The sequence below is a fragment of the Oenanthe melanoleuca genome, chromosome 5, assembly GCF_029582105.1.
Source record: "Oenanthe melanoleuca isolate GR-GAL-2019-014 chromosome 5, OMel1.0, whole genome shotgun sequence".
Lineage (NCBI taxonomy): Eukaryota > Metazoa > Chordata > Aves > Passeriformes > Muscicapidae > Oenanthe > Oenanthe melanoleuca.
In genome coordinates, this window is record NC_079339.1 from 39,926,344 (window position 1) to 39,948,108 (window position 21,765).

General features: G+C 39.8%; 2 protein-coding genes across 2 annotated transcripts; one reads left to right on the top strand and one right to left on the bottom strand.

Moving 5' to 3' along the window:
• The first annotated feature begins 44 nt into the window (after positions 1–44).
• Positions 45–3,764, top strand: SLIRP (SRA stem-loop interacting RNA binding protein). The gene is made up of 4 exons (XM_056493816.1): positions 45–138; positions 295–353; positions 1,933–2,040; positions 3,636–3,764. The coding sequence occupies exons 1-4, from the start codon at positions 45–47 to the stop codon at positions 3,693–3,695; spliced, it is 321 nt and encodes a 106-aa protein (XP_056349791.1). The 3' UTR covers positions 3,696–3,764.
• On the bottom strand, positions 3,701–21,765 carry SNW1 (SNW domain containing 1). Its single transcript, XM_056493814.1, has 14 exons — positions 21,661–21,765; positions 20,502–20,655; positions 18,045–18,206; positions 12,259–12,354; positions 12,062–12,168; positions 11,273–11,377; positions 11,104–11,173; positions 10,233–10,298; positions 8,856–8,972; positions 8,366–8,507; positions 6,610–6,706; positions 5,694–5,811; positions 4,522–4,685; positions 3,701–4,452 (listed from the first exon to the last, which is right to left on the bottom strand). Exons 1-14 carry the CDS (start codon positions 21,672–21,674, stop codon positions 4,248–4,250), a joined length of 1,617 nt encoding a protein of 538 aa, XP_056349789.1. The 5' UTR covers positions 21,675–21,765; the 3' UTR covers positions 3,701–4,247.

A 21,765-nucleotide genomic window follows, 5' to 3' on the forward strand; every position in this document is an offset into this window, starting at 1 on the left:
CGCCCCTCCCTCTCTCCGTCCCTCCCTCTCAGCGCAGTCCCGACATGGCGGCGGCCAGTGCTGTGCGTGCGGCCGCGCGCCGCTCTCGGCACCTCTTCGACATCTTCGTGGCTGAGATTCCCTGGACGGTGTCGAGCAGTAAGTCTGCGCCCCCCGCTCCCATCCCTCACCGCTGCTGGGGCAGGCGGATTGGGCGGCCCCGCCGCGTGTGCCGGTACATGCCGGGGGTAGGGCCAGGGCGGCGCAGCTGCGCGGAGGCGCCGAGCCCGGGTAACCAAGTGCGTTTTCCCACAGAGGAGCTGAAGGAATACTTCTCCCAGTTCGGGTCGGTGCAGAGGTGCCAGCTGCCGTTCGTGAGTACCCGCGCGTCCTTCGGGCCGCAGTTCGCGTCTCCTGGCGAGGCGGGGAAGAGCCGCGGGTGCTCCTGCGGCTGAGGCCTTCCCCAAGCAGCTCCCCCGCTTCCTCGGGGCTGCACTCTGGTCGCCTCATCTTGAACTCCGTTGAGGTTTTCAGTGCTCTCTACCCTTAGCTCCTTCTTCCAGGAGCCGCCTTCCATTTTTCTGCGAGCCCTCGGCCTTACTGAAGCTTAGTGATTTCCATTGGTATTCAAACACCTTTAGAGTACATCCTTCACGTCCTGTTGATGCTGCCATTTCTGAATAATTAATCTAAAAGTGCTTTGAGCTTCTCTATCATGGTGTTACTAGTCTTGTGACAGAATAAAGTTTTTGTGTGCCTGGTCTCACTGGCCAAAAACTAAAGGTGGGGTATGAACCTACCGTTGTTTCCTGCTGTGGATTCAGACCCCATCCAGAGCACAGGGCTAACAAAACCAGTACCTTTGCAGGGTGCTGCCAATGCTTCTGTCGTTTTGGCTATTTATCTTCTGAGTGTATAGGTATCTAGTGCACTTTTTTAGAGATGAACAGTCAAAAAAAGTATTTCTTTGCAGGTAAATTGCAGGCCATTGCTGAAAGTGTAAAGGTTCTGTCTGCTTGTGGTTCCCCATGTGAAGTAATCCTGTTAAATTGAACTTCAGTTAGTGAGCTGATGGGTTCGCTCTCCACTGAGGATTAGTTTGGAAACAGAGAAAGTTTGAAACAGACTGGTTGTTTTTAACACTTGAAGCTTAGGTGCCTTCCTGTCATGTTTTCCTCAAGCCCAGGTCAGATTGTGTTTTTTTTGTTGCAGTCTGGTAGTTTACCACAAACCTGCCTCCATCACTGATTTAGTGATTACTTGAGGAGTTTCATCAGAGGTACAGAAATCACCAGTGTAGGACAGCCCAATTTAGATATCACTGTGATACTGAAATCAGGCAGTACCATGTAGGTGGTTTGGAAGTGTTGCCAGTTATGTATGATGATGAGAGTGGCTGAGCTGTTGTGAGCTCTGAGTGGAGTTAGAAGGCACTTGGATATACCTGGCTTTTCCTCATTATCATCTGTTTATTGACAACTATCTTTTCTGACTGGCAAATTATTTCTAAAAATAACTTTTTTTTCAGTGCAGTTAGTGCTTGTCATTCTGAATTGCACTCTGCTTGCAGCTGCTTTATCTTGCTGAATGTTTTTCCAAGTACTGTGGCCATTTAAATGTCAGTTTTGTTGTGACTGGCTCAATTAGTAGATAAATACTGCAGTTTGAGACTACTGTCTATACATTATTCCAGGCTTCAACTATATCTTAAAATCACGATCTTTTGTATTATTGCTGAATTCAAATTGAGAGAGATGTAAAACAGCCTTTGCTAGACCCCCCATGCTGTCACTGACAGCAAATGTCTTAGTGTGAAAAAGGCTCCTGAAACAGCAAGTGTGCCAATTCCTCTGATAATTTCTGAATCCTTAAATTCAATATCTGTATGAAGTTTTAAACAGCCTATGTGAATATATCCTATAGTAATTGCTTTTTTTTTTTACTGATAATTAGGACAGAAATACAGGCTTCCACAGACGTTATTGCTGGATTAAATTCTCAACTCCAGAAGATGTTCAGAATGTGTTACAGAAGGACCCCCACATTCTTGAAGGTTCCAAGGTAATGTGCTAATTCCTTTAATGAAGTAATGGGACGAGTTGACTCAAATTCTGCCTTCAACTGGACACAGTAACATGAAAATATTACATTATCTTTTCAAAGTGTGGTTAAGGATTTTGTCACTCAGTGTGCTTTTAATGTTTTTAAAATCAAAACCACTTCTGTTTATTCCTTCCTCTCAGCTTGAGTTGTTAGGGGTAAGAGCATAGAGATAGCAGCGAGATCGCACTGAAGAGATCAAAAATCTCCTGCTATACTGAAGTAATGCGAGTGCAGTAAAACTGTTTGGGATATGCTTTGCAACTCGTTTGCAGTTTGTAAGTTTGTAACGCAGGTTTCTGCAGGTGGGTTCCAACATCTGATCTGGATGTTGACTGGCAGAGGGAACAGAATAAAGAAAGTGATGCTAAGCTTTGAGCTTCAGTGAAATTTATTTTTCTTCAGCTGCCATCTCATACAGGAGAAATCAGCTGCTTGCTTTCATGTGGTCAAGACAATTCTAAATTTGCTTTAGTGTAGGGTCTTCTCTTCAACTTTTTAAATGTTAGCAAAGGAAAAAGTTGAACACGTTGGCAATCTCAGTGCATTGGTGTATGGTGTCAAGACAGTGTAATGGTCTAGTACACATACAAAAGTGTATGTCCTTGCCTGGTCAGCTAGAGCCAGACAACTGTATTCTCCAGCTTCACTTCAGCATAGAAACAGAGCAAAGCTATCTCACCGCTTTCCCAACATTTAGTGTGCAGCAGTGTTGACAGATAAGGAATAAAGAATGGTGAGTCAATGGCTGCCTGAATTCTTCAATATCCTTTTGACAACTAAGTTTCTTATTTTGAGACTTTAAGTGCTGGAAGATAGTAAAATGAATTGATGTGATGCAGTATTTTAATTGTGGTAAAGTACTTTGCTTGCCATGGTTCATATTGCTGCATCGTTGGTTGTGGTTCCTTCAGTACCTATTCCCAAGAGCCACCAACCTGCCAGTTCCAACTGGCAGCAGAAATTAAGACTCCTTAAACTGTGATTAAATTGGCAGTAGGCTGGTCCTTCATAAATTGTGCTGAACTGGGATGTTATCTGTATGCAATTACCAAATTGGGCAAGAAATAGCATAGCATTTAGTGTCAATTTTCTGAAAATTTCTACTTTTTATTCTTGAAGCTGTAAGGATAGCCACATGCTATCTGCCTAAGCTTCAAAGACTATACTCTCACAAGAGGTGCAAGCTAAGAGGATTCTTTATAGTGAAATAAAAAGCAGAAGGCAAGCAGTAGTTATTTCTTAAAAATGGCAGGCTGTTCTAGAATACATGAGCACTTTTCCCACTTTTTTCTAAGCTAGGTTTAGACAATCACTTTTTATTAATTCCAGTTGTGAAAGCACAAGCTTTTAAGATGCATTTTGCTGGTGCAACTAGTAATTGCTGTGCATATATGCTCAACTTTCCTCTCAGGAAAGCTCTGGCTTGGGGCTTTTGAAATTGAATTGGTTATAAACGTATCTTCTGCTTTCTGTATCAATGTTCTGGGTAATTATAAAAGAAAAATAACAAACCTTCTTGCCTAGCTAATTTCAATAATTTCCATTGTTTTCAGCTCACTCTCAAACAGCAGATCCGTAGAAGACGCAGTCAGAGAAAGAATCTGAGTGAGTGAGTGAGTGGTGGAAGGAGGCTTTATTTTACTAAATGTAAAGAAACTAAAATAAAGATTACTGAGAAACTATGAATGAGTACTTGCTTTAAAACAGAATCCAGCTGTTTCCCCTCCCTTGTTGAACTAAACTGTATAGCCACACTAAAACACTGAATCATTAATATCCCAGCATCTGTTACAGCATATGACGATCATTATATACAGAAGGAAAGTTTTTAACAGATCAAGTCAAAGCTTTAGCTACCTACAAAAACTCAAGCTGTAGGAAGGGGGCTACATTCTTACCCTGAGATGCTGGGCAATGGGAAATCAGCCAAGTCAGAGAACTTGCTAAAGAACAATTAATTCCCTTATGAAATGTTTCAAAGTGATCTCCATGTCTTCTCTCTCCTCGGGTAGCTGAAGAATTAGTATGTGTATATATCCACACGGCCAGAGTTGTGAACTCTTGTGTTACAATGCCATCCTCCTGTACACCCAATATTAAAAATCCTTTTTGCATGAAGTCCAGGATTGCAGTCCATTTCCCTACCTCTCAATGAGCAGAGGCATTCAGTCCTTCCTCCTCTTTTTGCTCTCATGCTCATGTTCCTTAGGGCGGCTGCTGTCTGATGGCCGTTTAGAACCACCATGTTGCTTAGCTTCTTCCAGAAACTTGTCCAAACCAAATGGATCCTCCTCAAATTGAACTGGTCCATCTCTGCCCCTGCCTCTGGTGTTACGGTCCGAGTTGGAAAACTCTTTGTCAGGAACAAACCTGCAGGACAAGATGATACTCAGCTGACTGCGTACTAATTTAAAGTATTTCTTAAATTTATTTCCTCACCTGTTGGTCTTTATTCGAGCCTCTAGATCATCACCATACATGTCCTTATCCACATTTTTACTTGGCCTGTAGATATTTTGGGCCATATCCTTGCCACTTCTCCAAGGCTGGTCATAAACATTATAAATTTCATCCTCTCCTCCAGCAAAGCCACTGTCCATCCCCTGTGAAGAACAGCAGAACAGCACAAGTTAATTGACAAAATGTCACCTAACTTTTTTTAACAACACAATACACTGATGATGTTACACAAAGATGACACCGTGTGATTTACGATTGATTTCAAATGAGTCCAAGCACTTAATGAGGACATGAGTAGGTTTTGGTCTGGGATTAAGTCCAGAGAACATGACACTACAAGCCTCAGTCCTACTCTTCCAGATAGCAACAGGAAGGATTGCAGGCCATCCATGTTTCAGAATAATGGATCATTTCAGTCTGCCCTGCAAGTACAGCTGTCTGTAATAGCTAAGTACAACCATACAGAAATGTGTATTATTCAGAATTTCTGGAAAACATGATTTAAGCTGACTGATCCAAATCACACTAGGCTTATAAAAACTCTTATAAAAACTCTGAAAGTAGAAGTGTCTGCTTTTCATTTTTGGTTCATCAGCTTTCCCTTCTTGCCTGCAAGTCTTTCACTGGAGACATGAAAAAGAGTGATTGACAAACTGCAGGTCTATTGAGGGATTTGCTGAAGCCAAATCTATTTTATCATCTTTGAATAGTCTGAAATTCAGGGAAAATAAATGTTGCTGTTAACTGTTTATATCTTCACAGTATTAACACAAGCAGTAATGGGAATAGAAAGTATTTACTTGCTCTCTCTGAAAGCAGATTTCCTATTCAGTCAGTACTTTTGTACAAGAGAAGAAAATGAGGTCACTGCAGCTTGAAGGCAAAATAGGTTTTTTCCCCACTCCCAAGTGAGAAAAATCACAACAAAAACGCTTTAATCCAGCTACACACTTAGAATATTCATTTTTTTTTTTCTGCATAGGCTCTGGATAAAGGAAATCAATAGTTTCCTAATCACTTATGTAAAGAATTTTATTTTTTAATGTATCACACCAACCATGAGAACAGGCTCCCTTTAGTATTCTAGCTGTACCCACAAAGGATGAGCATGTTCTCATAGAAAGCTGCACAGCTGTAAAATGGTACTTTACCTTGCTCTGGTTGAACAGCCTTTGGTCATATTGGATTTCATTGGATGGCCTGGGGTTGGGCACCCCCAGGGCAATAACTTCACTGATATCTCTGTTCTCATTTCTTTGCAGCTTTGACCTGAATTAAAAATTTGAAAGTTTTATGAGGTCAGTAAACCATACTTGTTGACATGCTCAATTGCAACCTGATCGTGTATTCCATGCTAACGATTTGCCTCAGGAGCCAGATTTTGACTGTTGTTTTTCCTTACTAGGTAACATTTAAAATTTGTCTCCTGGCAAAGGAAACATTTGGAAAACTTATGTTCAGCTGGGCATGACATTTAAATTTGCTTTCCACTATCTGCAATTCACATCAAGCTGACTTGGTCTAAAATGTCATATTTATTCTTTGCAAGAATCAGTGTAATTATATTCTGGAAAGGCCGAGCAATCCAATTTCAACTTATTAGAGATTTTAAGCATCCAGAAACCATTTGCACTCAGAAATCTCAGTGGCTTCAGCTACCTTCATAAATCTAAGCTTACTTAAAATTAACAGCTTCAAAAAACAAAGCCACTATTGATAACTCTGGTGTCACCAAAATTAGAAGATTCAGGTTTCAATCTTTGCTGTCAACGTGTTAATTAAACCTGAACATACTGAAGTCCTGGTAAAGAAAAACCCACCCAAAACCAACACAACACACCCCCCTCTCTCCCATTCATGTGGAAAATTCTATGTTTTGAAGACAGTACTGCAGTATTTTAACACAGTAATGTCTTTTCATACAATGAACAAACTGTACTTCATACCAGTGAGTATCTCCACAAGATACAAATTCAGGCACTTACATTAAGAAAAGGAAAGCCCAGTAACAGCTTCTCTAGTGGGGAAGCCAGTGCAGGAATAAACCAGGGGTTTTTTGCGACTCACCTTTTATCAGGGGCTGCCCGGGAAAGATTTCTGTCGTGCTGTCTCTCTTTGCGCCTGTCATGTCTGATTTCGTCTCTTTCTCTAGCTTCTCCATCCTCTGAACAAGTATAAGATTGCTCATTATAAACAAATACTTGAAGTTTGAATAAGTTATGCCACAGTAATTCAATTCAGTATTCTTTTTACAGAAGTGTAGTGAACCTCAGCACTATTTAAAATGTTACACTTTAAATAAACTGAACACACAAACACCATGGCTTTCTTATGCCCCAAGCAAATGACTGTCCTTGGTAAGTCAAAGCAGATATATCTTAATAACTATGTTCTTCCAACTTCCAAGAGCTTAGAATAATTGTCCATCTAGGAATTAATAGCCTAAAACTTCTACAGATCATTATATCATAATTCTAAAAATATCATTGAATTATGCAGGGATTTAAGTGTTTTGAAGAACATTTAGTGATGCAATATGAATCAGAAAATCACTCAGGTTGGGAGGGAGTCAAATTCACAACCTCCTGCTATCAATGCTGAATTCAAACCAGGTTGTTCAGGGCTTTTTCCCACTCAGGTGAGGAAAACCTGCAAGGATAGACTGACAGATTTCCTAGGCAACCTGTTCCACTGCTGTTTTGTCCTCATGGTGAAATTCTTTTTCCTGACACATAGTTGAAACCTCCTGCTTCAACTCTTGACCACTGTTTCACTCTTGCACCAGGCAACTTGGTGAAGAGCTGTGATAATCATTTAGAAATCATTGCGGGAGGACCTTGTGGGTAACCTTCCCATTATCTGGCCCCTATGGCACATCATCTCCTAGCAGAACAAGCCTTATTCTCTCAGCACCTCCTGAACAGGCAGTTACTCAAGCCCCATGACCATTCTGATGGCCTTCCACTGCATTGACTCCCGTTTATCAATGTCTTTCTTGTACCTGGAGGCTCATAACTGCACAAAGTATTCCAGATGCAGTCTAAAATTATTACTTCCCTTGACTTACTGGTTACACTCCTGCAGATGCAGCTTTGTATGCCCTTAGCGTTACTGCTGCCAGGGCACACTGCTGGCTTATATTCAGCACATTGTCCACTACAACTCCTGGGTCCTTTCCAACAGAGTGGCTCTCCAGCTGGCCAGCCCCCAGCCTGCTGGTAAGAGGCTAGCACATCCCAGCTGTAGGATTTGGCATTATATGATCATATCCCTCCACCTTCTGGAGGGATCGTAACTGCTAAGTTCATCATCCTGATCTTTGAAGTGTAATTTCAACCAGAATGTAAGACTTGTCACAATGGAGACAATTTAGTTAAGATGGCATCAGGGTTTATTGGGGCCTACTGGCCAACAAAATTGCAGCTCTGCAAGATCAGTTACAACAGTGTAAGAGCCAGAATACTGCATTTACCACCTTGGAAAACTTAAAGATTGTTCAGTTCTTCTAGACAAAGCTGCTCTTCATCTGCAATAAGCTTAAAAAATTAGTTTAGAACTGTCCATGAAAGCCATCACTTGCAATGATGCATTATTAACTCCAAAATTCTCAAGTGTCCTAAACCTCTATATATACCAACATACTGATGTGAGGTTCAAACCTGCATCCCATCAAACCATCCAGTGAATTAACCAATAAAGACATGAACTGATGTCATGCTTAGAAATTTCAGCTGGTATTTAGTCTCCAATTATTGCTCCAAACCCACACTTCAGAGTGTAAAAAAAAAAAAAGCCATAGTGTCTAAATAACAAAGAGCTGTACCTTTTTCAACGTGGGTTTTGATCCCTGCTCTTCTCTCCCTGGCTTTCTGAGCCATTTCTCGGAGCTTTTCCTCGTGTTTCTCCTTTTCTTTCTGAGCCATCTTCCTCTCCACCTGGGCACGCATCTCTACAGCCTCACGAGCCTGCACAAATAAGACACGGTTAAAAATACAGAAAGCGTAGCACCTGGGATACAAGCAGATCTGTCACGGAGTTAGCCAGTAAACAGGACAGAAATCAAGTCAAAATAGGAAGCTTAAAGCCCATCAGCCACAGCAGTTAGAGCTGAGAAACAAGACCCATGACTTCCAATAACTTAACCCACGCTGAGCCCATGATTCAAAGACAGTGGGGATAAGGCCTTAAGTCTTGAGTTTGCAAAGAAGCAGGACAAATCAAAAAGCTATAGCCTATTCACAGCTGATTTTCTAAAGGAAATTAACATACAGAGATGGCAAAACTATATAGAACAAAGCAGTTTAAAGAACTACCTTTCTGTCAGCAATATAGAGCGCCTCAGCAAGTTTGGCGAAGTTTTCATTAATATGAACAGTCTGCAATCCTCTGCCATCTGCAGCCAGACGCTTATCTAACGGAATGGTGTAACCCTACAGTGGAAACAGAGAGACAGTTAATCAGAGAAACAATATTTGCAATAACAAGCATTATTATATTTGTTGTGTAAGAATACAAAAACACATACAAAATTCACTGCCCATCATTATGTCTCAACGGATCTCCTTTTAATATGTACTTCAAATTCTTGCCAGGTAATACAAAGCTTCACTCCAATTCTACCCTCCCACCAAATCTGAATCACAGCTTCCCTTCAAGGTTCATCTTAGGACAAAAGACAGCTTTCAAGCAATAAAGTCCACTTTTTGCTTTGTGTTAAGAACTACAGATAATAGCTTCTCTAGTCTCTAAGCCTGTTTTACCATACTGTGCTTAAAAATTGTTTTACCTGAACTGTTTCCATACCTGTTAAGGGATTAGTTGATTCAAAATGAGAAAGAAAGGGACAAGGCAGCCAGCAAAAGTAAAACACACTAAATGCCAATTTGGTTTTCCAAAGCTCAAATTCAAAATTATTTATAGATTATATTTCAAGATTTTTTAATGAGCTTTACAAAACTTTTGCTTTGGTTTTAGCATCTGTAACCTAAAATCTGATCTCCTAATTAGCATCAGACCCAGTTAGACAGCTGTGTTGGGGTAGGGAAAAAAAAGTAACATCCAAACATGCAGCTTTTCCTTCCTCCAATTGAAGAGGCTGTCTCAGGACAACAGTTTAGTAAGTTTCAGAATGATTAGACCAGTTACTGCAGCAAATAAGTTCTCTCCTCTCTAGAACATAAACTTAATGACTGATAAAAATCAAAGGGACAGGAAATACCCACTCAAACAAGGAACAAAAATAGCTAGCTGACCAGTGATAAAAATTGGGTAATGAAAGAATGCAACAAGGAAAACTTTCCAGAAATATGGACTGCAGTATTAAAAAGAAACATGCTTGGGTCTCTGATACTCTGCTCTTTTTCAGTTTAGATAGCTTTACTGTGTGACCTTGAGAGATTTTGACTTTGGACTGCACTATTATGGGGATTTTAAATAAAATTTTTTCCTTTTTTATAATCTCTGCCATGAAGTAACATATTCACCCTCCATTCTATACTCTCAATTGGACAACCCTTATATGCCAAACTGAAGAAAAATTAACTGTATAATCATGTGTTCTCCATGCTGGAAGCAGCCAGTTTACCTAACTCTACATGTTTAAAATCATTATTATTCAAGCTTAAATAATTCACAGAAGTTTCCCATCAGGGTGCAACTTTAGAAAAATAAATTTATGACAACTTAATTACCTTTGCATTTTTCCAGTTTGAAATGCACGGAGGAATTTTCCACTCTTGCTGCTCTTTCACAGTCATCTGATTTAAGAGAAGAAGCAAAGTCATCTTCAGATTTATAGTAAAAGGAAATACTATTTTCTTTCTCAAAGGCAGCTATTGAAATGAAACTATTGAAGTAAGTTAGAGTAGAAAGTTCAGGACTCCGTAGCAAAATCCCAACTCTTCTTAGCAGCAGTAAGATTTCAGAATCAAGGAATGGTTTGATTGGAAGGGACCTTAGTGATCAGCTGGTTCCAAACCCTCTGCCATGTGATTTATCTTTGCCAACACTGAATAAAGTCCTGACAGCTCTTCAGCATCCTCTCAAGCTTTCATCACACAGGCCGTAACTCAGAAGCAGCTTGCTACCATCTGCACATTTAGCAGCTATTCAAGCTGTACCAAACTGATGAACCACCACTACACTCATCTCTCAGAAGGAGCTAACCCTTAATGACACAAGTTAGTGTTATTAAGGAATAGCTTAATAGTGCTGTCTAAAAGCAACATAAGAGTACCCAGGCTAAAGCCTTGGTCAACTCATTCATGCCATGAACAAATTCAACAATGCAGCCCTACATAAAATATGAGACATCTACTCAACCTTTGACATGATAATTGAAAAGACAGCTACTTTCAGAACTGCCCAAATGAAAAAAAAAAAAAAACAACCCCAAAAAAAAAAACAACCAAACAAAAAGACTGCACTGGGCACCAAGTTTATAATTTAACATCACATCAAAAGATCAGTAAGGAGAAAGTACACAGAAATGAACTAGATCGAAGAAGAATTTGTGGACCCACCTAAGCATTCAAAACTGAGAACAGCTATGGCATTTCATACCTTTCTACTTGGAGAGTGCATTACAGGTGCTGGAGGAGATGGTGGTCCTCGTGGAATCTTCTTGTTAATTCTGAGCAATTAAGAAAACAATTACAACTGCAATCAGCATGTTGCACAGAAACACACTTCAGAATCTTCTATTTGCCATGAAGAAGCTGTGAATACTTACTTGAATCTTGGAGGCTCCATAGGGTCCTTCTGCATTTCCACCATCCGAATAACTCTCTGTTTTGCTCCAGAGTTGAACGCAACTCCCTGCTGAGATGGTGTGTACCTGAATAAAACAGAGTGCTCAGCTCTCTGCACACAGTTACATATTCCTTTCCCACCTCCATCTTTACCCAGTTCACTAGTCTAGCTGTGGTTTCAGTTTATCCACAACAGTTTAAGACTACCCCACTATGAATGCCAGCAGCAGGTAATGGCACAGGTGATACTGCACTGAGTGCAGACTCAGTTACACCAGACAGAATGTAACTTCTCTTCAAGGCTATATTCTCCTGTTTCAACCTTGATTCTGAAACAGAAGAAAAACAAGTACAGTACACATAGCTTGTCACAATACTCCCTACCTAAGTCTGTGAAGCCCTGGTGTCTTCTTATTGTTCATTAAGAACCTCATCACATACTTTTTTTTCAGAATTAACCTCAAGCCAAGTGTAACTCTGCCATGAAGTTTTTCTGTGTTTGAACAGGAAATCATCACAAATAAGTATCAGCCTCCTCACAATTCCAATTGTTTCCAACTGCTCATTTTCTGTGAAGGAAGAACTTTGCTACATATCTTCTTGGGGCTTGAAATGTGCAGTAAATACTTTGCTTTCAGGGCAGCATCATTAATAATGATCCCTGGCAAATCTGTGTTTTGTTGCTAAAACAATTACCCCTCCAAAGTGCCATAACTCCATAATCCATTTTGTATATCACATTATCTTACACAAACACCAGCACTACATACCGAATGTACTGTGCAGGAGCTAGTTTGTCAGCAGCTCGAACTGGCATGGCTGCTGCAACTTTTTGGGAGACCGATTTCTCCAAGGCTGCTCTTGTCTTCTCTGTTATCTGAAGAAAAAATACCACAGTGTACATCTCATCCCATTACAACACATAAAGCACACCACTGCTAACCAGGCACATCAGTGCATACAATACCTCTCTAATTGCTTCCTCATCTGGTCTTTGCAGTTCAGGATCATCCACATTCATGACCTCTTTTGGCACAAGATCTGTGTACTTGCTGTAAATAACCTGGAAGATATTAGATTTTACTAGTGCTGGTGAACAGGAATAAATGTACATATATCAAAGGAAGTGCTTCAGGCTTAGACCATACTTCGGGTACTAATTAAAATTAATATACAACAGTAAATTATGATTACACATTTTTCAATTACTCTCATAGAAGACCTGGTTACATAAACACTCTGGACCCCCTTTTACAGACAGACTAATCAAAGAAACAAGGTGATCTGATTAAATATAATTGTAGAAGTTGCTCTCAGAACTGGCATTAGACAGCAGTTTTCTGCTTCCCCTTCCTTTTTTAGGAACACCAAGCTGATAAAACCCTCCATATTTTTACTTTTGTTTTCAAGAACAACTCAGTAATTTGATACAAGTATTTTCTAGCATCTGGATTTTAAAATTTCATTATATTTACTATTTTCTTGAAAAAATAAATACTTGAGAAATCTAGTCTTGACACTTTCCCTTATATAGATACTTGAGTTTTCATACAACATAAAGCTAGCTGCTGGCAGCTTTAAGTCCCAATTCTTAATATGGGGAAAGAACATTATTAAATGCCTTCAGGGAAAAATGTATTCTATTATATTCATGCTTCACATGTATCCAACAAAATAGGAAGTTTTAGTTCAAAGAGTTAAAAGTCAAGAACTATTATTTCAAGTTCATTATAAAGTACATGTCCAACTACAAAATTAAATAACAAAATTAGCTACAGCATTAATTAACCACACAAGAGCCATTTGCTGCTTCTCAGCCTTCACTCCTAAAATTTTAATCCTTTGAATTAGTATCAGTAATATCCTAGCTTCTCAGAGCTGAATGAAGGACATATGAAGAGAAGTGTTCCTCTAAGGTAATTAACTCATAAGTCAAAGTGTCTTGCTGAAGAATATGAAGAACAAAGTATGCTGAAGGAGCTTTAGAGCATCCCAAAAGACAAAAAAAGAAAATAAAAGAAGGTACTCCTTGTGGTGGTTCAAGAGTGATCTAAAAACTACACTGAGGCATTGTATGATCTATATGAATTATTTAAACTCTGAAGTATTGCATGCAAATGGCAAGATGCTTTATTATGGAATAAATACATAATATAGATAAAATTATTCTAAAATAATTTAATCCATTTTAACAGATTTACAAATATTTCTGTTGCCATCAAAAACTTGATACACTTGCATGTTTTAATTGTAGTCCTTTTCTGAAGTGATACAAAGAGGCAGATAAGGAATTCACATTTCTTTTTGTTGTTTTTCTAGACATTTATCTTGTTTAACAAGTAATGTTGAGACATTTCATTCATCTAAGATAAAGAAGAGACTAGGATTGTTTGATATTGTATTATACCCATCCCACTACCATTTTTCAATCTACAAAATCTACAAAAAAGGAAGCATCAGCCTGTGTTGTAGATATTTCACTCTGCTACTGAAAAGCAGGACTTCCTTTTAGGCAGAAAGAAAAACCTCAATTTATCCTACAGTTACGTGATTCCCTGGCTGGGGCAGCCTTAACAGGCAGCAATTAGGAATCTGCACACTACTGCAATCAGAAAGAGAATAATACTACCTAACTGGCTAACATACTGTACCATATGGCAGGATTTAGACATCAATCACATTCAGAGTCTCACAAGGCACTTGACAGATGCAAGTATCTTGACAGAAGTTTCTTAATTTGCTACACAGAAATTCTCCACATATTTTGTTCTATATATCCCAACTAGCCCTGTACAGTGCTCATCAATCCTATATGCACATCAAGAATTTACTATCAAGCAATGCAGCATAAATTCCTTCCTTGTCAAAGAATGGTTTCTCCATATGAAGCATATAAAATTTTAGAAATCATTAAGATCACCTGGTTGTAAGCCTGGTACACACACCAGATAAAAAACTGGGAACAAATACCCAAAACAAGCTCTGCCACAAAGGCAAATAAGTTGCGAGTAAGTAACACTTTTGATTATTTGAATTAGATTCACGTTCTCTTGACCTGTTCCATAACTGTGACAGGACTTCCTTCAATAATGAAACTACTGTCTTGCAAATGTTTTGATTGAATCAACAGTCTTGGGAAAAATACTCTGTAAATAAGCTTCGTGATTGTTTTTTCCTGCTTTAACAAATAAGCCACACAGCCTTGGCCCATGAAGAAGAAATCCAACTTCAGCATATAAAGTTATTCTTGCTGGAAAAAAAGTAAGGGACTTAACAGTTCCATTTCTTGATTTCACTCTTCCTTCTGTCTTCATAAAAACACAGGATGCAATTACATGTTCTTATTTTCCTAATAAGAGGACAGCATCAGTCTCACCAAAATATATCACTATTGATGCATATTAGCCTGGCTTTTAGTAATGTAAATAGAGAAAGTACTGAAAGAATTGACAGCAGCACAAGAGCTAACCACACAGCTAGGCTAGAAATCCTTCATCTCGACAACCAGACGGAACTCCATCCGCAGATCCATAAGGTCACGCATTCAGGCTTGTCAATGTTATCCAGCATTTCGTGTCTAGCAGACTTGCTGCCAAACCCAAACAGGAGGCTTGTCAGACTATCACATTTATGTCAGTATTTTTCAAGGAAAATTCTCTGAAGCAACTATTTTTTAAATACATAAGTGAACAGATGCAAGGCAGATGAACCACTGCAATAGTAGAAACTGCTGACAAGTCATCTAGAGATAGGGGCTGGGTGATGGAGCTCCTGCCTCTACAAGAAGGCAGAATACTAAATTCAACTTCAAAAAATCCATAAACTGTAGTGAAAGCAAAATTTGCTTCCTAACGCGGACCAAACAAGTAGCTCCTAGAATAGGTTCATAAACTCCATCTCATTTCTGGCAGGTTGCTAAGTATCTGTTTCTTTTAGCTCTAAGTATTAAGATTGAAGAAATATTGAATTATGGCCGCAGCTCTCTGGAAAATGAAACTTCTGTATCTAATCCTACTGACACTGTACTATCAGAAGCTCTTAAAAGAAAATATTCCAAATATTCCATATCATTCAACTCAATACAGATCACTGAAGAACTGCTCCCTATGACATCTCTGCCAATACTTTATCCTGTAAAGCAAATCAAATCAAGCAATAGTCGTTCTGCTGTTTCCAGTGAAATTGTTTCAAATACCTGTTGCAGCACAGAAAGTCAGAATTTAATCCTGAGCTACATCACAAGCAGTGTGCCCAGCATACTGAGGGAAGTGATTGTGCCCCTCTACTTTGCTCTGGTGAGACCCGATGCATCCAGCTCTGAGGCCCCAAACACAAAGACAATGCTGACCTATTGGAATGAGTCGAGATGAGGCCACTAAGTTGACCACAGGGTTGTAGCAACTCTTCTATGATGCCAGGCTGAGAGTTGGAGGTGTTCAGCCTGGAGAAGAAAAGGTTCCACAGAGACCTTACAGCAGCCTTCCAGTACCTAAAGGAACCTACAAGCTGGAGAGGTACGTCGTACAAGGCCATGTAGTGACAGGACAAGGGGGAAGAGCTTTAAACTGAAGAAGATTTACATCAGTATTACGAAGAAATTCTTTACTGTGAGGGTGGTGAAGCACTGAGGCTGCCCAAGGAAGCTGTGGATAGCCCATCCCTGGAAGAGTTCAAGCAAGAATGAATGAGGCCCTGACTATCCTGGTCTGACAAACATTGTCCCAACCCAAACCATTCTATGAATCTGTGATGTGATCTTCCCTCAGCTTTACTCCCCTTTAAATCACAATACTTAATCTTTACTCAGTATTTACATCCAGCTGGATGCAATCAAGATCAACCTCACACAGAAGGCAGTGCTCAGGGTTAGGAAAGCCTAACTCTACAGTTCTATGGAGCCTGGTTTTGAAAAGCCCCACATCTCTTCCATCTTGGTGAATGAGAAAGAGAGTATTTCTGCCTTCACTATAGATGCCATATGGAAAGTTAATGGTAAGTACAGATCTCCATGAATCAAATATGACAAACACTATCAGCTTACATTTAACTCTATCTGTTAAAAAGCATTTTCCTAACTCTAAACCAAACAAGACCGAGCAGAAGATTGTGGTCACTTTTGCCTCAAGCTTACTATCATATCTAGTTATTTTTCAAACATACTAAGATTGCAATCTGAACAATTCTATTACATAAAAATTAAAGATAATCTTACAAGTAAGTAAAGATGTATTTGACAAGTTGTAAAAATGAAGGTTTAACTACACCAATTTTTTTCTTATTGTTTGGCCTGCAGCTTCCCCAAAATTGGTATGATTACTTCTTTTCTAATTTTCCGCTTGACATTATTTTGTATGCTTTCAACAAAGCAAGATTTCTATTTAGCATGAAGTATCAAATATTTAGTAAAAAATTTCAAGTAGAACTAGTATTTTAACATCTTCCTCTTGAAAAATAATTCCAGACATTAGATAAAGCCTGATGAAACTCCAAAAGTCCCCTCAATAAAAATATTGCCACTGCTGTTTTTTTCTGTTTAGTCTAACTTTCTTCCTCATGACAGCATGCAGTCCATTTTGCTCTCATCTTTTTCAAAGGTACTGTAGTAACATATGACACATACGATAAAGATATGCAAGTTGTGATCCTTTGACAATCAGAGTATTAATTAAATATGAAATCCTACTGGCTGTAGAATCTATTCAAAACAATAAATTTATCTGTTAAAAGTATTTCCCCTGATATTCTTAGAATGCCCATCCTATTTTTTCGTTTGAGAGGTAAAGTTTGTATTTTGGTTTCCTCCCTCCCTCAAATGTAGTAAGACATGGGGCGGATCACATAACCATAACCTTTTTGAGGCACCCTAATTTAAAGCCCAAGAAGTCAAATTATTTTGACAACAGCTATTCACATCTATTAGCTAAAACACTCTTTGTAGTTAACACTCTGTTTAGACTTTCTTTGTGTTACCCTATTCTTTACAGAAGATGCTTGCTGGAAGAAGCATCTGGTCACACGCTTCGTCAGGCCTTAGCAGTTTTCCAGCCCCCAACACCTGCTTAAGAGAATTAAAGTCCATATAGCCCACTTGGTTACACTTGAAAAGACAGGTGTAAATACTCCTTAAAGTAGACTAAGGAAACCCAAGCACCTGATCTCCTCAAAACTAGTTAGGACCTTAGGTGTCATCTCTTGGTTGTAGAAAGGCTACTGGATACAGGAAGTTGAAGTTTCCCCTAAAAAACTTCTTGAGAATCTTGCTGTCTCTGAACTCAGCGCAAAACTTTTGCAATACAACCACTGGCAATATTTTCTCCTGCAATTAAACAACATTAACAGAAACAGAGCACCCAAAACCACCAAAACCAACCAGAACCCTCAAATATTGGATCAGTAAGACACAAGGTGCAGTATTCCAAAGGCTGACCTGTGTTTTCTGTCCAGTTTTTTGCCCCCTCTCTCTACACACTGAAATGAGGCCACAAAATTATTTTCAGTTTCTTGCCTTCATTAGAAAATGAAAACTGCTAAGCCATCAACTAAGTTCTGTGTAGAGATTTTCACTATTTTTGCCACATCTTTTAATTATATTACAGAGAAGTTCACAATTTCTGTCTGACATTATTTTAATTCTTAAATAAGAGGACATAATCCATGTGGCTAATGCCAGACCAATGAGTTCAAGTATATGCAATGTGTACACACAACTTTTCCAAGTATATGTGCTGGCTGCCATAGTGGAAGAAATATTACCTTGTCCTTTGACTGTCCTTGTCGAGCAATTGCATCGTATTTTATTTTTCCTTCTGCATCCACCTGCACAGCCAAAGCATTGGACATCTTCTTCTTTCGGCCCATATCCAATGGATATTGGGCCACATGTATTTCTGGGAAAGCACCCCCATCTCCAAAATCCTACAGAAACAAAAAAGTAGTGAATGCCCAAAAGACAAAAGGATGCGAAATGGAATGGAAGAGCAGATTGATTTCAACAAATACTAACTTGGCAAGAATGCTCCAGTCACTTTATTATTTCACTGGTAAGAGAGCAATTAATGAGAGAACTTACAGTTATTAAAAGACACTGAAATGTAAAGACATTTTGAAGTAATTATTCCCTGCACAAAGTAGGAACAGATATTAACGACTAGAATGTGCAGGCAATACAATGCTACAGACAATACAAAATTAGTTACTTAATTCTCATGTGAGTTATTAATTAGAACTGTAAAAACTGACCTTCTGAAATAAAGCAACTGTGAATACTAAAATTACGATAACAGCATTTTTATGAAGAGCTCTACTAGTTATTTGTTGCTTTTCACACCATAATGAAGTGAAGAAAATAAAAAAGCATTCCATTCTCTCAAAGCCTGTATCTCACAGCTTTACAATGCTACACGTGTGAAACATTCCCTTACTTTGATGTGTAAATACACTGAAAATTGGGTCAGCACCCAACAGCCCAATATTCAGTTGTATTATATATAAACTGTATTCAATACAGTTTATTCCTCTCTCCTACAATTTTTTGGTGTAAAAGCATTTAATAAACAGATAACCAAAAGACTTCTTAAAGCAGATCATCCTGGCTCAATACCACAGAGGATGCAGTAGTACCATTCATAAAACAACTTCAGGCTACAGTTTTAAAAGCAACACTTTGGAGGAAGCATTTGCTTAAAGCAGCATGAGCATCTATGCCTTTGCTGCAATGGCATGGCTTATGTGGAGTCTAGTAACAAAACAGATCAAAAAATAAGAAGGGGTGTCTTGAGCAGATTAATCTCCCTCTGTGCTCACCATGTGACTAGGTAGTAACCACCACTGGATGGAGTGAACTGAGACTTCCAAACAGGGACAATGATGCTTCTTGAAACATTATCTGAAGTTTTCCATGGGACGTCCCATATTCAACAATTAGCTGCTAAAGTATTAGCCAAAACCAAATTTAGTAATTATTCAATTTTTTTTTCATAACTCATAATGCATTAAGAACAGGTTTTGCATTTTCCAGCAAATGCAGTCACTGGACAAAGGCTAGGCTTTGAAAGCATTTACTGCAATTTGCACTTGTTTATGAAGCACAAAGGAGCCCTTAACAGGCTTTTTGAGATGTATATTAATTTGTGGATAAGTAGTGCTGGAAACTCTTTGCAAACCTTCAGCACCTGGCTTCTTAAAAAATATCTTTATTAAGAAAGAATAAGCATTCTAAAATATTAACTTCAGCACTCAACAGTGTAGGAAGGGAAACCCACACTGGGTATAATGAAAGCATAATTTTCAACATCATACATATGCACCATATGACTAAATGGTGAACCCACATAGGAATGTTTTCTTATTTGAAGTACATGGATCACCACAGAACAGTGTTGGATTTACAAAAATGGCACTCAAACATCAATGAGGGCAACATTGTTACAAGCTGATGAAATTATGGTATTTGGAAACAATGTAGGATTGTACATGAAAAACTGTAATAAAACTTCAACAGCATGCTTGTTCCCAAGAGCACTGGCTTGTGCCTCATCAGAGCAGGTCTCAGAAGTTATTGTCAAGGATCACTTCAAACTTCACGATTTTTCCAGCTCACAGTGAGAGACTGTACTGAAACAGTTTTGTAATCAGAGCTACACATCTGTATTTTCTTTCTACCTTTAGCAGTTCCAGTTTAGATTACATTAAAATGGCAAGGACCACAACTAATGAAACACAACATTGTCCAAAACCCTTCAGCCAGTAACATACTTAAACAACAAATATTTGACTAATTTTTAAGCTTCCTTCCAACTAGTAATTTTGTCCCCCAAAATAGCAGCTATCTTTTTGAACAGAACACACGAATGTTCTCTTCTCTGATACACACACTTCACTTATTTCAGCTATAATCCAGAATGCATATTTAGCACTAACAGAGGAACAATATGGATGTCTTTCTCAGGGGAGCCTCGTGTTCACAGACTGTAAACCCACAGGACAACAGGCATATTTCCAAATTACAACACAGCAATCTCTGAAGAGAAGTAGACACAGACCATCCTTTTTACCATCAAATGTTTTAAGAAATCTAGTGGGTGATGCACATTGCAAGGCTTTGCACAATTCTCAGCAACATTCAAGGTGCCCAGAGTTTATTTCCACTCCAGGTTTTTTTTTTTCCCCCTTTAGCAGACACACTACTACTGTATCAATTTAAATATTTACCTCCAGCACCCGTGGTATCCATCCTTTCCGGTAACCATATGGGGGAGGCTCCCTTCGTGATGAGACCAGAGCAGTCTGCCTGGATCTCTGAGCTCTTGCTCTTTCTTCTAATTCTAGCTGATCTTGGGACAGCTGGGTTGGAGCTGGCAAAAAACTGGACATCCATAGACAGCAACCAAAAGAGAATGACATAAAAAGTTCATTCTGGTAACTTCACTCACGGACACTCAACTATGCTTGAGTCAACTACTAAGTTAATACTTTCTTTACAATCATTATCTACAGATTAAGAAACTATTTATGAAACTTGAGCATTGCACTCATAAATGTGAGAGCAACTTCTGAGATTCAGTAGCTTCTGAGATTAGAGTGGCAAAGGCAATGTGTGCTTTCTCAGCATTCTGGAAGATTCCTAAAAAAACTAATGCTAAATTCACCCACATTCACATCGTGTTTGAACAGAAGAGTGACAATGCCCGTTTTCCAACAGGAATGTCACTGGTTTTCTTTACTACTACGAGTAAGAAAGAAATAGTATGTTCCCATGTCTCTAGTCTCAATGATTCGCTCTTCCTTTCTCTCAAGGCAAACACCCACAGACAGATCTGACAACAACCTCCCCTCTCAACGCCTGACACCTCCCTGCCAAGGGCAAATCGAACCCCTATTTCTCCACTTTCCCTTTTTCAGCTCTTCTTGTCTACAGAGCTTTTTGTGCATTTACTAAGAAAACACCCAGAGCAACTCGGGATTCCGGGGCAGCCACCGGAACTGCACTCCCATGCCCTGCGAGAGGCACCACAACTCGTAACAAAGACCGCTCGCCCTCTCTGACGGAGAAGAAACCTCGACAAAACCCCATGGACCCAACGGAGACGGAGGAGCTCCTTCCACCCGCAGTGAACAGGCAAAAGAGACAGAGCCGTGATCAGTGGCCAAACATCCGCTCCCGCCAGGGCTCCCTCGGGCCCGCCCGGCCCCCGCTTGCGGCCGCGGCCCGGCCTGCGGGCCCATGGCCCAGGAGAGGCCGCGGCCCCTCAGCGCGCTCCCTAACCGCGGCCGCTGCCGTCGGCGGAGCCCCGCAGCGCGGCGGGGAATCCCCGGGCCCGCCGAGGGGCCCGCAGCGCCCTCACGGCTCGGCCGGGCCCGCTCGACCCACCTGGTGAGCGCCATCTTGACCGCGTACTCCGCTCGCTCGGCAGCCGGGCCGCCGAGGAGGGGGAAGGTGGCGACAGCTGCGCATGCGCCACACCCACAGCGGGTC

Coding starts and splice junctions, on each gene's coding strand:
- SLIRP (XM_056493816.1), top strand. CDS start 45: ATGGCGGCGGCCAGTGCTGTGCGTGCGGCCGCGCGCCGCTCTCGGCAC. Junction 139..294: donor TCCCTGGACGGTGTCGAGCA/GTAAGTCTGCGC, acceptor GTTTTCCCACAG/AGGAGCTGAAGGAATACTTC. Junction 2,041..3,635: donor ACATTCTTGAAGGTTCCAAG/GTAATGTGCTAA, acceptor CATTGTTTTCAG/CTCACTCTCAAACAGCAGAT.
- SNW1 (XM_056493814.1), bottom strand. Junction 11,378..12,061: donor GCTCCTGCACAGTACATTCG/GTATGTAGTGCT, acceptor TGTTTTATTCAG/GTACACACCATCTCAGCAGG. Junction 5,812..6,609: donor CGGGCAGCCCCTGATAAAAG/GTGAGTCGCAAA, acceptor TTTTTAATTCAG/GTCAAAGCTGCAAAGAAATG.